Consider the following 15,102-nt stretch of genomic DNA (forward strand, 5'->3'; position numbering starts at 1 on the left):
AGGGCTTCTCTCTCCTAATATGCAGTGGAATGGAAGCAACAGAAGGAGTGGTTGAGGCTTTGGGAAGTTGAGACCACAGTGATTACTGGGAGATTCCAAAGAGATGGCTCCTGGACACATCCTTGCAAGTTGTGGGTTTGTAGGTACCTGATGTAGGTAACAAACTGAAATGAATCCTCTTGATTATTGATCCAATGAAGTTTAAGTGGCTGCCTTAAAAGAAATGTGCTTTCGTGGTTGAGAAGTGGGAGACGATTCAATTCCAAGGAATTGAATAATCAAGGAAGCTGGGAGATTGAAACCTGTGCATCTTTTTGTTAATTTTTAAAAAATCTTTTGACTCTTAGAGAAAGTGCTTTGGCTTTGCCAGAGTTTTCACTTGTACTGTTGTATCTTGATCTTTTAGAGAGAATTTTTTTAAATTGAGCTTGTCTTCTAATAGCTACTACTTCTAATACTAGTACTAATAGCTACTACTTCTAATACTAATACTACTAGTTTCTAATAGCTACTCAGTAGCTATTACTAATTGCAGGGACTTAGAAAGGAGGTCTCAGTAAATTATCCTTGGAGTGTCCCATGCTATTTAACTATTTGATGGCACCAGTAATGCAGAGGGAAATGATTTAGGTTATCTCTTATCCTAATGAGAAATAGGAAATGATCTAGGTTCTCTTATCCATATGAGACACCACTGCTATTTCCTAAGTTGTCAAAGTGGAGAGCCACCCCTTTTGGTCTACTCTTAGGGTTATTAGAATACATACCAGGATGGAGTCCAAGATCCCAGAAAGATTCTGGCTTTAGCAGTGTGCTTGTGTGCTCTTGGACCTGTTATTTAACCTGTGTGGATCTGATTTTTCTCATTTGTAAAATGAAGTTAAGAAGCTAATCTCTTAAGGCCTCTGTGAGCTCTAAGAATTTTGATCCCATGCCATCAGCATGTCAGGTGGGTTTCATCTTTCAGAATGTGGGTTTTTGTGCTGTTGTCACAGCATACTCTAGCCTATCCTGATTGATGTGATTGATTACTGTCTACCTGGTACTTTCTAGAGCTTTATATGTATTAAGTCACTTAATCCTTAAAATAACCTTATGCAGTAGAATTACTACTCTCACTTTTACAAATAAGGAAACAGACACAGAGAATATTATTTTCAGTTGGTTATTTATTGAAAGTACTGTTATATTTTAAAATTGAAATTGTCTATGTTAAGTATTCAACTAGAGATGAGTATCTGGTAAATAATTTTTGAAACTTGATTGAGTTAACTCTCTTAAAAGTAAGGCAATGAAGAGGGGAGAGAAAGCGGGGTGGGGAGCGGCGGAGAGAGAGAGCAAGAGAGAGAGAAAAAGAGTGTTTTAAAATCTCTCCCGATCCTCTGAAGCAGAAGGATGATCAGTGTTCTATAAGGCACGTTAATTATGCTCAAGAATCCCTTTTTAGGAACAAGGAGATTCCTGCTTAATTTAAATATCTTTTTTTTTTTTTTGCGGTACGCAGGCCTCTCACTGCTGTGGCCTCTCCCGTTGCGGAGCACAGGCTCCGGACGCGCAGGCTCAGTGGCCATGGCTCACGGGCCCAGCCACTCTGCAGCATGTGGGATCTTCCCGGACCGGGGCACGGACCCGTGTCCCCTCATCGGCAGGTGGACTCTCAACCACTGCGCCACCAGGGAAGCCCCTAAATATCTTAAAAGAGAATGAAAACTAAATGACATATGGGTTTGAGAAATTTTTGAACACTAAATTTTACGTTGATTATCAGATTGTGTTTGGTCATGCTGAAGTCATTCAGTGACTAATAGAATGATTATCTGGAAAGTAAATTTTCTTAATGTACAAACTGGAAGTATCCATCATGACAACCTCTGAGGAATAGGTTGGTTAGGATGGCTAATTTTTAATTTTGAGAATTGCTATAACTTTCAAAATTGCCTGCCTGTCTGCTCTCACCACTCCTGCCCACTTCCCTATTCTTTTTTTCAGCCATCCTGAAGTATTTACACCAATTCACAGGTCAGGTTGTGTAGTGGTTCATGCAGGGGTATTGGGGTCAGACTTTCTGGATGAACACCTGGCTCTGCCACTTACCTAGCTGGGTAACAGTACAGGTTGCTTAACCACTTTGTGTGTTCATGTTCTCATTTGTTAAATGGAGTTCATAACAGTGGCTGTCTCACTGATGGTTGTGAACATTAAAAATGCTTAGAACTGGGCCTGGAGTGTGGAAGCACTCTACAGATTTTTGCTATTACTGTTCATTAATCTAGTCTGTCTTTGCCTCTAGGCTTTTGTACTTTCTCTACTCTTTCCATCTTTCTGCACGAAGTTGGCTCATGTATTCTTCAAGACATAGCTCAGTGGTAGCTGTTGGTTTGTGGGGGGTATTTACTTACACGTCTCTAGCCTGGGTTACACCTTCTCTGCATTTCTAGCCACCTGGCTATGACTTATGTTGTATTGCTACTATTGGTTTACTTGTCCACATGGATTGGGAGCATGGATCACTTCTTTTCCTTTCGTTTCTTGTTTAAAAAAATTTCATCAGTATGAGGAAAACACTGGGTAAATGCACACTGAACGGTTAAATAGACTGATTTTTTTTCCTTCCGTTTCTTTTTCTTTCTCTCTCCTTCTTTTTCGTTCTTTTTTAAAAAAAATTTATTTATCTTAGGCTGCGTTGGGTCTTCATTGCTGTGCTCCATGGCATGTGGGATCTTTCCCAACCAGGGCTCAAACCCATGTCCCTGGCATTGGCAGGCGGTTTCTTAACCACTGCGCCACCAGGGAAGCCCTCCTTCTCATTCTTTTCTTCCACTTCTCTTCCTTCCTTTCTTTCTACTGAACTTACTCCTCCCCTTCACTCTGAAACCTAAACCTGGCACTTGATGTGTTATCTTAGTTATTCCTCACAGGCAATCTATGAGGCATTATGATTAGTCCCATTTTGTGGGTTTGGAAACAAAGGATCAGGGCAATAGGCAACTTGCCCATCCAAGCGGGCAGCCGCCTTAACAGAGTTATCTTCCAGTGTTGCTGTCTTTGCTCAAAGCACTACGGCAATCTTTTTTTGGGAGGGGAGGGAATTCCCTTCTGGCTAGTAGTTTATTAACTACATAAAAAAATCCAATCTTATTTTTGGTCACTCTCAGAAAAGATGATTTGTAGTCTGATCATTCTGATTCATCGTGTTTGTCTCCAGATAAACTTGGATTGTCTCAGAAATCCAAGCCACTCTCAAAGGACAAAGATTTGCCGTTGTCAGGAATGTTTAAATGACTTGAAGACAGTTGCACCGTCCCAAGAGGCTTGGCAGCAGAATCAATGGGCTGAAGATGGTTGATACTCCTGTGAACTTTGGTGTGGTTTAGGGATGGGGGGTGGTGGAGGAAGGTCACATTACCTTACAATCCCACCTCATGTTTTTTTTTGACAGCTTTATTGAGATATAATTTGTGTACCATGCAATTCACCCATCTAACATGTAAAATTCATTGGTTTTTGCTATATTCACAAAGTTGTGCAACCAACATGACTGTCTAATTCCAGAACATTTTCATCATCCTCCAAATGAGGGATGGAAGGATAACTACCATACCCTTTAGCAGTCATCCTGCATCCCCCCAACCCCCCAGCAATCACCAATTTATTTTCTGTCAGTGGGTTTGCTTATTCTGGATATTTCCTGTGTAATCATATAACATGCGGTCTTTTGTAACTGGCTTCTTGCACATGGCATAGTGTTTTTTTTTTTTTTTTTTGCGGTATGTGGGCCTCTCACTGCTGTGGCCTCTCCCGTTGCAGAGCACAGGCTCCGGACGCACAGGCTCAGCGGCCGTGGCTCACGGGCCCAGCCGCTCCACGGCATGTGGGATCTTCCCGGACCGGGGCACGACCCGTGTCCCCTGCTTCGGCAGGCGGACTCTCAACCACTGCGCCACCAGGGAAGCCCGGCATAGCGTTTTTAAGATTCACCCATGTTGCTGTGTGTATCAGTACTTCATTGCTTTGTATGGCTAAATGATCTCCATTGTATGCACATACCACATTTTATTTACTCATTCATCGGTTGACTGACATATGTTTTGTTTCCACTTTTTGACTATTATTAATAATGGTGCTCTGAGTATTTGTGTATGAATCCACTGCTGAATGGGTAAATACAATGTGGTAGGTCCCTATAATGGAATAATATTCATCTAGAAAATGAGTGAAATACTGATCCATGCTGCAACATGGATTAACCTTGAAAACATGCTAAGTGAAAGAAACCACTTATTGCATGATTCCGTTGATGTGAAATGTCCAGAATAGGCAAATCCATAGAGACAGAAAGTAAACTAATGGTTGCTAGGGCCTGAGGGTAGGGAGGGAGATGGGGGGTGACTTGTAGAGGGTACAGGGTTTCTTTTGGGGGTGATGAAAATGTTTTAAAATTTATTGTGTTTATGATTGTAGAACTTTGTAACTATACTAAAAAGCACTGAATTTTTTTTTTTTTTTTTTTTTTTTTTTTTTTTTGCGGTATGGGGGCCTCTAACCGTTGTGGCCTCTCCCGTTGCGGAGCACAGGCTCCGGATGTGCAGGCTCAGCGGCCATGGCTCACGGGCCCAGCCGCTCCGCGGCATGTGGGATCTTCCCGGACCGGGGCACGAACCCGCGTCCCCTGCATCGGCAGGCGGACTCTCAACCACTGCGCCACCAGGGAAGCCCCAGCACTGAATTTTAATCTTAGTTTATAGTAATTTTGATAGGGGTGAGTTATATTTTAAAAAATTTATAATCACCATCATTAAACACATACCAGTTTCTTACTCTGCATTCAGTACCCTGGGAGACGCTGTGGCGCACAAATGAGAGAGAGTAGTTGTTCGTTGTGCTCTAGGAATTTCTCATTCGATGATCCTAAATGGAAAGTTGAAGTGGATACCAACGAAGAGTTTAATTAATGCATCACTAGGTGCTAGTCTCTGGGTACAGCCCACACTCAGAAAAATCTCAAGCCCTCTGGGTGTCAGCTGTGGGAATTCAGAAGGATTTCCCAGTGTGGACTCCTCCAGTATTTATGTAACTTAGACATAGTATTATCCATGCCTTACAATACTGTGAGTTCCCTTCAGGCAGGACCTATGCCTTATGTCCATCTTGATTCCCGTACTTAGCATTGTGTCCGGTCTGCATGGGGAGAATGTGTTTGGTGAATGGATGAGTAACTGTGTTTTGGAAGCCCCTTGGTTTCTTCCTAGGACAGAAATGCCTTCAGCTATGGCTGCCTGCTCTGATCAGCCTGGGGGTTGCCCCTGTTGGGAAAGTGTTGCTGAATTCAGCTGTCTTTGTGCAAGGGTTTCTTTTCTCACAAGTGGTAACTATTTTGTTTCTCTGGCGCTTTCACTCTGGTTTTGGCTAAAATGGTGACCTGGAATGACATGTGGGTACTTCTGGAGTGTTGTGCTTTCCTCCCTGGTAATACAACCAAGATATTGGGTTCTTGGGTCAGTGAGATTTAGGAAGACAAAAGGTGGAATAAACCTCATTTTGTTTCTTTTTTAAAATCACATTTATCAAGTATCAGTGCTATAAATTCTGTGTAGCTTATGGGTCTTTGCTGCAGTAAGAAACTGTTTTTCTTTTTTCTTTTTTTTCTCTGTGAAGGTACTTTGTGTTGATTAAGTTCTTTCTGTTAAATATCCTTTGCTTGCACTGGACTTTTCTTTGTGTTGATTTTTGCTTCGTTTTTCTTTCATTTCCCATGCTGTTCAGCTACTGGATGCCAGAAGAACCAAGGTTTGTCCACTCTTTGCAGCTCGTTTGTTTTGCTCTGCACAACCTCACCCCCTTGTGTGTTTGAGTGTCTCTGTCTCTGTCTGCATTTGTTCCCTTTTGCTTGCAGATGCAGTAATCCTGTTTACTAAACCTGTTCACAGCTTTATTTGTAAAAATAAAGTCCTCGTTTGTGTCTACTTGTAGTGGATGCTATTATTTTTATTTTTAAATGGACGTGCACTTAATCGCAGAAAATAATGGATAGTAGAATAAAGAACACCTTAGAAAACAAGGAATACTGAGTCTGGAGCATTGTGGGTGTGAAGAAGGTGTGTTTGTGAAAGCTTCCCTTCTAACCCTTTCCACTCCTAAATTAAAACCCTGTAGATGTATAATTTACCTTGTGACTGACACTAATATACTGTTTCTATGTATGTGTACATTTCTCTTAAGACATTCAGAAAGCATCATTGAATTAATTCCCCCTCTCCATGTGCTGTCCCATGCTTCTGAAGTCACCCTGGAGGACTTCACGGCTGGCCCTCTGGACCTCATGATTAACATTCCATCTTCATAGTGTGGTAGCAGCAAATAGCGTTTGGCATGTCCATTGACTTTTTCCCCCCTTCTTTCTCCTCTCCTGCTCCGTCTTTCTCATCACAGCACCTGCAGTTGACAATCCAGGCCCTTCAGGATGAGCTGCGAACCCAGAGAGACCTCAACCACCTCCTGCAGCAAGAGAGTGGCAACCGAGGAGCAGAGCACTTTACCATCGAACTGACGGAGGAGAACTTCCGGCGGCTCCAAGCTGAGCATGACAGACAGGCTAAGGAACTGTTCCTATTGAGGAAGACCTTGGAGGAAATGGAGCTGAGAATCGAAACACAGAAACAGACCCTCAATGCCCGAGATGAGTCGATTAAAAAGCTTCTTGAGATGTTGCAAAGTAAAGGTTTGCCGTCCAAAAGTCTTGAGGATGACAATGAGCGGACACGTAGGATGGCAGAGGCTGAGTCTCAAGTCAGCCACTTGGAAGTGATTTTAGACCAGAAAGAGAAGGAAAACATACATCTTAGAGAGGTAAGGACATTCACTTTATTTTCCCAAAGCCGTATTTTACAAGTTAAAATACGTTAAATATGTTATCAAGTTGTTACCACAGGTTGAAAGTTATCTATAGCCTTAACCAAATTGCTGTTGTCATGTTTTATAACCTTCCTGTCTGCTTATCACCTTTAAACTGGAATTTCGCAGTAGCCTTTTTTTCCTATGCCCACCACACATATGTTCCATTATGATTCAACACGTATTCAGGACCCAAGTGTGTGCAGCACGTGTCAACTCTAAGGTGGTTTACAATTGCTTTCCTACAGATGGCCATTGTTTCAGGGCCTTTTAAATGCACTACTGGTTAAATTTTAGATGTTTATTAAGTATCCTCTTTTTAAAGGAGCAAAATGAATAGGTGATTAGCAAAACAATGAGCATAAATACTTTTATAGCTGAATTGGGGGTGGGGTTTTCAGAAAGTAAAGCCTAAGGATATTTCTGGAAAGAATAGAAAAATGTGCAGACCAATTTTGAGCGTTTAGATAATCTTTGTCTGCATTTACATTCATGGACAGAGGGACATGAATGTTCCAAGGACAGAGTGTTCCAAGTTTTCTGAGAGTGTGTTTTGCACTTAGTTAAATCATTTGAAGTTTTTCAGAGGCAGCCTCTCTGGCTTGCCACCACCATTGAATGTTGGGAGCCTCAGATATCTGAGAATACGTAGTTGGATAGATCTTAGAAAGAATGTGGGTGACAGCCAAAGTTTGAAATTTTTATAGCAGTTCCTTGCTACTATGGTGGATGTGGATCTCAATAGTACCATGTAGGCAAAATGCTGTGGCAGACACAGATCTCACAGAAAACAGGAAGCAATAAAGTGGCATTAAGTATATTTGCAAAATATTCTGCAGCCATAAATAAGAATTCGAAAAGACATTTGCTTTTAGACCAAACTAGATTTCTTGGCATAATGTACCTTTCTGGATGGGCAGCGCTTCCAGTGAGTCATTTGTTTGGTTGTTCAGAAAACATGGCTTTCGTGTTGGGATTTGGTAATGCAGGTGCTCCCAGGAGTTTTCTCTGATATAAACTGTATTTGCTTATAACATTTGAGTAGACTTTTGTGTCTTCAGATTTAATATTCTCCATGCTTATTCTCCTTGGTTTTGTTTTCATGAGACCTTAGCTACATGTTTGGGAAGTCAAATGGCTTAGTTTCACATTGAGATGCTTAAAGATATGCTTTGTTGGGCCTGGTCTTCCTATCTGTATTCCAGGACTGTGAATGTGGTGGGAAGACTTCTAAGATCCCTACCTCTTGGAATTCATATCCTTATGTAATCTTCTCCTCTTGAGTTTAGGCTGAACCTAGTGATTTGCTCCTAAACAATAGAATGACAGAGGTAGTGGAATGCCGATGTCACTTCCATGATTAGGTTACTTCCATCTTGTTAGTACACCCTGTTGCCTTCTCGCCTTGCATGCTTTGATGAAGCAAGCTACCATGTTGCAGAGGCCCGTGTGGTAAGGAACTGTGGGTAACCTCAAGCTGACACCCAGTGAGGAACTGGGACCCTCATCCACAAAGAACTGAAAACTGCCAACAATCACTTAGTAAGCTTGGAAGTGGATCTTTCCCCAGTCGAATCTTTCGATGAGACTTCAGTTCCTGGGCTGACAACTTGGTTGCAGCTTTCTGAGAGACAGTGAAGCAGAGGACCCAGCTGAGCTGTGCGCCAGTTTCCTGCTCCACAGGAACTGTGAGATAATAAATGTGTGTTGTTTTAAGCTGCTGAATTTTGGGATAATTTGTTACACAGCAATAGATAGCTAATACAGTGGAGCAGAAACTAATCTCTTCCTGTCTTACTCCATAGACTTTCCATTTAGTTTACAGAAGAGAAGAAATGATTACTGGCATGTTATCATTGCATGTAGAGTGTCTGTGGATTTTGAAATTTTGATTGTGTTATCTGAAAACTCTGGTTGGTAGATTGCTATAGTTTAAAAAAGCTGCTGCTTTATTTTGGGTTCCAAGGGATCATGTTGGATGTATAGCAGGGCTGTGATACCAGAGAAGCCTCTATCTGCAGCATTGACCTTCACTCCATTTTGGGATCTTGGGGTCAGGTAGTCAGTCTGAATAGATTCTGCTCACGGGTAGCACTTAAATAGATGGTGCCTTGATTCTGTTTTAGTATATCTTTGTTTAAATGAATGTAAACACAATTTGGTTTGTGTTTTATGAGATTAGTTGGTCCTCACGATGGTCTGGCATGAATATGTCATGTTTAGAGCCTTAAACATTAGTCTAAGAGCGCACAGAGAGTCATACAGAAAACGCAGCCCAACGCATGCAACTAGTTTCCTTGAGCACCCGACCAAAGTCAGTGGGTGGCCCTTACCTTATCTCATCAAGAAGGGAGAGTGTGAAAAAGTTGTCTATAAAAAAAAAAAAAATCTCATTTTAAACTTGAACTCAACAAACAAGATTTGGAGGCCTGAAAGGACCCTTCCCAAGAGAAATAGTGTACTGGCTTGTGAGAGCCATTTGTTATATTTCCAGGAATTTTGGTAGCTTGAAATTGGTCATGGTGGGAGTATTTACAATGTGGAAATCAGCAAGTGCTACTCTCAGGGTCTTCTGCCCGCTTTGCCCCATCCCTGAAAGTCCATTTTCCAACACACCTCTAAATAAGTGCCATGAAATGTTTATCCACAGTACGCTAGGAAGAGGCAAGTTAAAAATAGTGCAAGAATTATGATTCTGAATCCATTAACCAGTCATAGTTCATCAGATATTTTCATAACAGCATCTGGATAGATGTTTATCTGTTGGGCACTATGAAGAGTGCTTTACGTTGATTCACATTTAATTCTCACAACCACCTCATTTATTCATTCATCCATTCATCCATCCACCCATCCATTCTGTGAATACTTATTGAGGATCTGGTTTTGAGTAATGATAACTGATGAAATTTGACTTCACGGTGCTTATATTTTATTGGGGTGAAACAGATAGCAGTTTAATAGTTAAACAGAGAAGTATCATGAGAAAAAGAAGAGGATGAAGTACAAGTGAGCTGGGTGGGGTCAACTTCATATTGGATAGTCAGGGAGGGCTTTTTGAAGGGGGTGACATTGTGAATTTGAATGACAAGAAGGAACCAGCCATGTAAGGCTCTCAGAAAACTCCTGTTAGATGGAAAGGCCCATGCCTAGGAGGTAGGTGCTATTATTTTGCCCATTTTGCCTGGGGAAACTGAGGGACAAGTGACATCAAAAATCTTGCCCAGTGTCCCACAGCTAACAAGCTGGTATTTGAATTAAGCTGCCTCTAGTCTCCACTCTTAAACCATATCTTACATATATTCCTGTTCTAGAAGAATCTTTCTCAAAGTGTGCTCCACAGAACAAGCTGTTTTGTGGGATATTGTTATGTGTTATGAGAGAAAAAGGGCTGCAGGGCTAAATGAACTTGGGAAAATGTTGAAATCCATAGAGCTTATCGAAGGGCTCTCAGACTCTCTCATATGCAAGTGTGCATCAGTTATTTCCAAGAAGGGGCCTGGGGAAGGCAGAGCCTCACAAACTTACTTGATTTGCTTTTCTCTTGTTGCACTGATGTTCTTTGTAAAAACACTTTGGAAAAATGCTATGCTAGAAAAGAAAAACTGTGCTTTTAATTTATGACCTACAAAATATGTAATAATATACAAATAGTTGTTTCCCATGGCCAATTAACTGGGTAATTTCCTCGATTAGTTATTCTAGAAAGTAAAGTTTATTGTAAGCTGTTTCCATATTCTCTACCGGGTTTTAGGCTGTTTGTTCTTCTGTCAGGGTATTTTTTTTTTTAGTGGAAAAATGTGGCTGACTGCTTTTGGTATTAAACCAGTAAGAATAACCCAGCTTGAATAAAGAAGTTGCCTGACCTCTGTTAATTTAAATGAATCTAAAACAGGATTTAAAATGTACTTGAGGTTTTAAGTTCAGAGTGTTCCTGATTCCTTTTTCATTTTGCACGATTCAACCCAGTTGGAGCTGAATGGTGTAATGCTGGGGAATGGAGTGTTAGTGGTTTTATGATTAATTCTCAGGCAGAGGTGTTGGACCTCATATAAACCCCATCTCCTGGAATACTGGCTTTGTTTAGCCCATTGTTTCAGGAGATTGAGAATTGGCAGGAGTTGCACATGGGGAGGGTTGGGTTGCTTTAGTGTCTTGTTGTCTTTCGGTGGTCTGGAAAAGACTGAGGGTGAAACCTCTTCTTTGCCTGGCAGGAAAAAACAACAAAAAGATTATGATCTCAACTTATTTGGAAGACCAGAACTACTGGCCAAGAACTACAACTGACAGGCTGATGTGAGCTGAAGTGTTGGCTAAAATGCAGGCATTGCTCACTAGTGTAGTCTGATGCTTCTTGATACAGGTTGATTTGATAAGACATTGTTTGATGTGGTAATAGTTGACCTTGTTCTCCAGCTTTTTCCGCAGAGGACATATTGTTCCGTATAAAGGTTTTAGTAATCAAGTACCCGAGGTACTACTGATCTCATTAAAGAAAAAGAGGGTTTACATACTAGGATCCTCCTATATTCACTCTCCTTAATGTTTTCTTGGCTGATGCTCAGAAGAGAGTCAGGAGTCTTTGGATTCATTGTACCGTAAGATGTTTGAGGGGAAAGGATATACGTTCTTCTGCCATGCTTGTTGGTCTTCTATGCTAATACCCTTGGGCAGCTTGCTATTCTTTGAAAGGAAGGGCAGAAAAACACTTAAGTCATTGGGAGCCGCAATTGCTACTAACCCTGGACAAGTAAAGCCCCCAGGATACTGGGCCTAGGCTTCCCTTCATGCTGTTGGGGGATAGGGAGGAGGAGAGCAAGGCAACATGAATTCTTGGTCTCCTCATTTACTTAGCCAAGTAAACTTGGGCAACTTGTCCAAGTTGTCCCTAGGCCAGCAGGAGATCCACCAAGGCAAAGTCTATGACCTAGAAGTTCTTGAGCTCCTAAGCCTTTTATTGACAGCTCAGACTTCACCTATATAATTAATCTTCACCCTAGTCCACCCTCTCTCAGTACCAAATGGCCTTGTTCTCTTTAACACACACTTGTCTCCAATTTGGTTGGCTGAGCCATGATTTTGCTGCTGCAGTCATTTCTAAATCTGACTGTACAGATTATACATTCTATTTCTACCAAGAAAGCTTATCACAGAAAATATTCCCAGACACAAGTGACCATATAAACATAACATTTTATATCCTTTTTTTGCAGGAGTTTTTCCTATATATAATAGAACCTAACAACTGCTCCCTATTTTAATAAAGTAAGTTTTAACATAACGAGTACCTTCCATCAATATTCCCAGACTTCAAATATCACCTGCAAGATGCTCAATAAATATTTGAAAGAGTGAAAAAATAGTTTAAAAGTACCTTGAGAGTTGCTCCGTGGTTTATTTTGTCAATATTGGACAAGTTTATAATGATTGTACAGAGCCATATTCTGTTGTTTTCTCTCATTGCTCTGTGTTTGGAGTGGAGCAGTAGCTTTGAGGGTAAGCTTAACTGGAAGTTTTATTTTTTTCAAAATGTGTTGTATATCACTGGTTACATGTTGAGCATCCATATACAAGGGTGCTGTGGGAGCATCCATGGCAAGTTTGTGGTCTTGTTCAGGGATTCAGTTGGGCAATAAGAGAAACAGCTCACACTTACGGAGGCTTATTCTCTCTCTCTCTCTTTTTTTTTTGCCGTACGCGGGCCTCTCACTGTTGTGGCCTCTCCCGTTGCGGAGCACAGGCTCCAGACGCACAGGCTTAGTGGCCATGGCTCACAGGCCCAGCCGCTCCGCGGCATGTGGGATCTTCCCGGACTGGGGCACGAACTCGTGTCCCCTGCATCGGCAGGTGGACTCTCAACCACAGTGCCACCAGGGAAGCCCTGAGGCTTATTCTGTGTCAGGTGCTGTACTAAGTGAAAACTGTTGTCATCATCCCCATTACACAGATAGTAGGGCACAAAGAGGTAAATAATTGTACCTCGTCACAGATCAAGCACTGGAGCCAAGATCAGAACCTGGGAAGTCTAGCTCCAGAGTTTACACTTGTCACCACTACACACTACTGCTTGTTGCGGTGGTGCACTGAGAGGCCCTCGAATGGCACTTACATGCTGCGCAGCTTAGAGGTAGGGGAGCTGACAACTGGCTTCCTCCGTGATAAAGCTGGTCTTGAAAGGCAGGAAGAATTTCAACACGCAGATATGGTTGTAGAAGAGATAGTTGAGCCACATGTTAGAGGTGGGAACTGTGGTGGGTTTGGGGCATAGTGAGTTTGGAGCAGCTGAAACTCCACCTGTCAGGAGGGAAAGGAAATAAATCTCAACAGGTGGTTTGAGGTCAGGTCGCTGAGGACTCTGAGCATGTGATACAGGAAGTTGGTCTTTACTTGCTACTCTGGGCAGCCTTTGAAGGAATTTTCCCTGGAGAATGGCATGATCAGAAAAGATTGTCAGGTGCTAATTGATAGTAGATTGGATAGGAGGAGAATAAAGGCATGGAGATAAGTTGGAAGGATACTGTTGTTGTTCAGGTGAACAAGAATCTGAATCTGGGTGGTGGCCAAGAAATTGAAGGGCAAGGTCATCCCCACCTGCAGGCAGGACTTTGACAGCTCAGGAGCTGAGTGCTAGGAGCTTTGAGGGGCAGCCAATCACTGTGGGCCCTGGTAGAGGCAGGTGGTGGGGCAAGGGGCAGGAGAGAACTGTCAGGAGGAGGAGCTGGGGTTGAGGAAAGACTGTGGATGTGTTGAGTTTGATGAAATCCTGGTGGAGCTGTCCAGCCAAGGGTGAGAATATGGCTGAGGAAATGACTGAGAAGTTCTGCCCAGATGCACAAGGCATTTCTGACTATTGGTCACTTTTTATTGTAGTTGTTTTCACACACACTTCATTATTTGTGACCACCAAGCTCCCAGTTTATATGATTGTTCTAAAGGCTGCCATGTCACTTACTCTTACTATTATTTAGGAGGAGACCCTAGGAACTGCATACTTTTTCATGCTTCTTTTCTGAATAAGCACTTAATTTTGAATATGGTATCTTGAGATTACATGGACTTTTCACTGACTGATGCCTACTTGATACAGCTTTCCTTTGCTCTCACTGAGTTCCATTTTCTCCAAGCATTTAATGCAGGATAGACCCCAATGAAGAATCTCTGCGGAAAAGCACTTTTTCTGGACCCTGCTAACAACACATCCAAAAACAGGATTTCATAACTTTCACCCTCACATTTCTGACGACATAGGGAATGTATTCATTTCTGTTTGGCAGCATTTGCCTTATCTTTAAATTCTAATACATTCTTTAAAGTTTAAATACTGCATGCTAATTTGAAATGGTCGAGGTTTTACCCCATATTGATTTTAATGAGTGTAATTGATTGCTTTCTACAGTAACAAAGACTGATGGAGCCCCAGGGAGCCATTAGTCTCAAGGCATATTGCAACCTGTTGAGAAGAGAAAGTGGCAGGGTAAAGGGTGTGTGGGGAAGTGCCAGGGAGCGGGGAGAAGTCAGGAGGTTATGCTGGGAGAGACTCTAACAGGACTCTGTCCTCCTGCTCTACCTTGGGTGTGACTGCTTTTTGAAAAATACTCTTTCGGCAGCTGACCTAATTTATCATTGTCATCATTTGGTGAAACAGTGCACCACAAACAAAACCTCAGTGGTGAGAAAGTACTCCAAGCACTGGTATTGCAGGTACTTGAGTGTGTTTCACAAGCTGCAGCAATGGGAAGTTGCTCACCTGTAACAGAGTCCTGTGTGTCTTGGATGGGGATATTAGCTAATACCGAACATGTGGAGAAAGCTTTGTACTTTATAGAACACATTGCATTTTAATGATTTCCTCTGATGCTCCTGGTAACCCTGTGAGGAAACTGAGGCTCAGAGAGATTAAGAAGTGATGACAGGTAACATTTACCAGGTACTCATGAGCGAATCACTTTTCGGGGAGTGCCGTGTAATCCTCCCAACAATACTCTAGGGTAGGAGGTGGTTTCCTGCCTCTCAGATGAGGAGGCTGAGGCCCAGAGAGTCTGGTCCCGGTTCTCAGAGCAAGTAGTGATGGATCTAAAATTCAAAATTGGGCCTGCTGGTTTCATGCATCTGTCCCTAACCACTCCTTGAAACGGCCAGGGATTTCAACCTGAAATCTCTGAACAGACAAAAGACGAGAATTCTAGTCTACTGACTTCTAGCTCAGGGATA

General features: G+C 42.1%; 1 protein-coding gene across 1 annotated transcript in view; it reads left to right on the forward strand.

Moving 5' to 3' along the window:
- Nucleotides 1-15,102, forward strand: part of ERC2 (ELKS/RAB6-interacting/CAST family member 2) — a 1,048,627-nt gene that overhangs the window by 240,602 nt on the left and 792,923 nt on the right. The window contains exon 3 of the mRNA XM_032647533.1: nt 6,430-6,846. Within this exon, the coding sequence (XP_032503424.1) occupies nt 6,430-6,846 (417 nt within the window). The remainder of the gene's footprint in view (nt 1-6,429; nt 6,847-15,102) is intronic.

This window comes from Phocoena sinus, chromosome 11 (genome assembly GCF_008692025.1).
Source record: "Phocoena sinus isolate mPhoSin1 chromosome 11, mPhoSin1.pri, whole genome shotgun sequence".
In the NCBI taxonomy this organism is placed as follows: Eukaryota; Metazoa; Chordata; class Mammalia; order Artiodactyla; family Phocoenidae; genus Phocoena; species Phocoena sinus.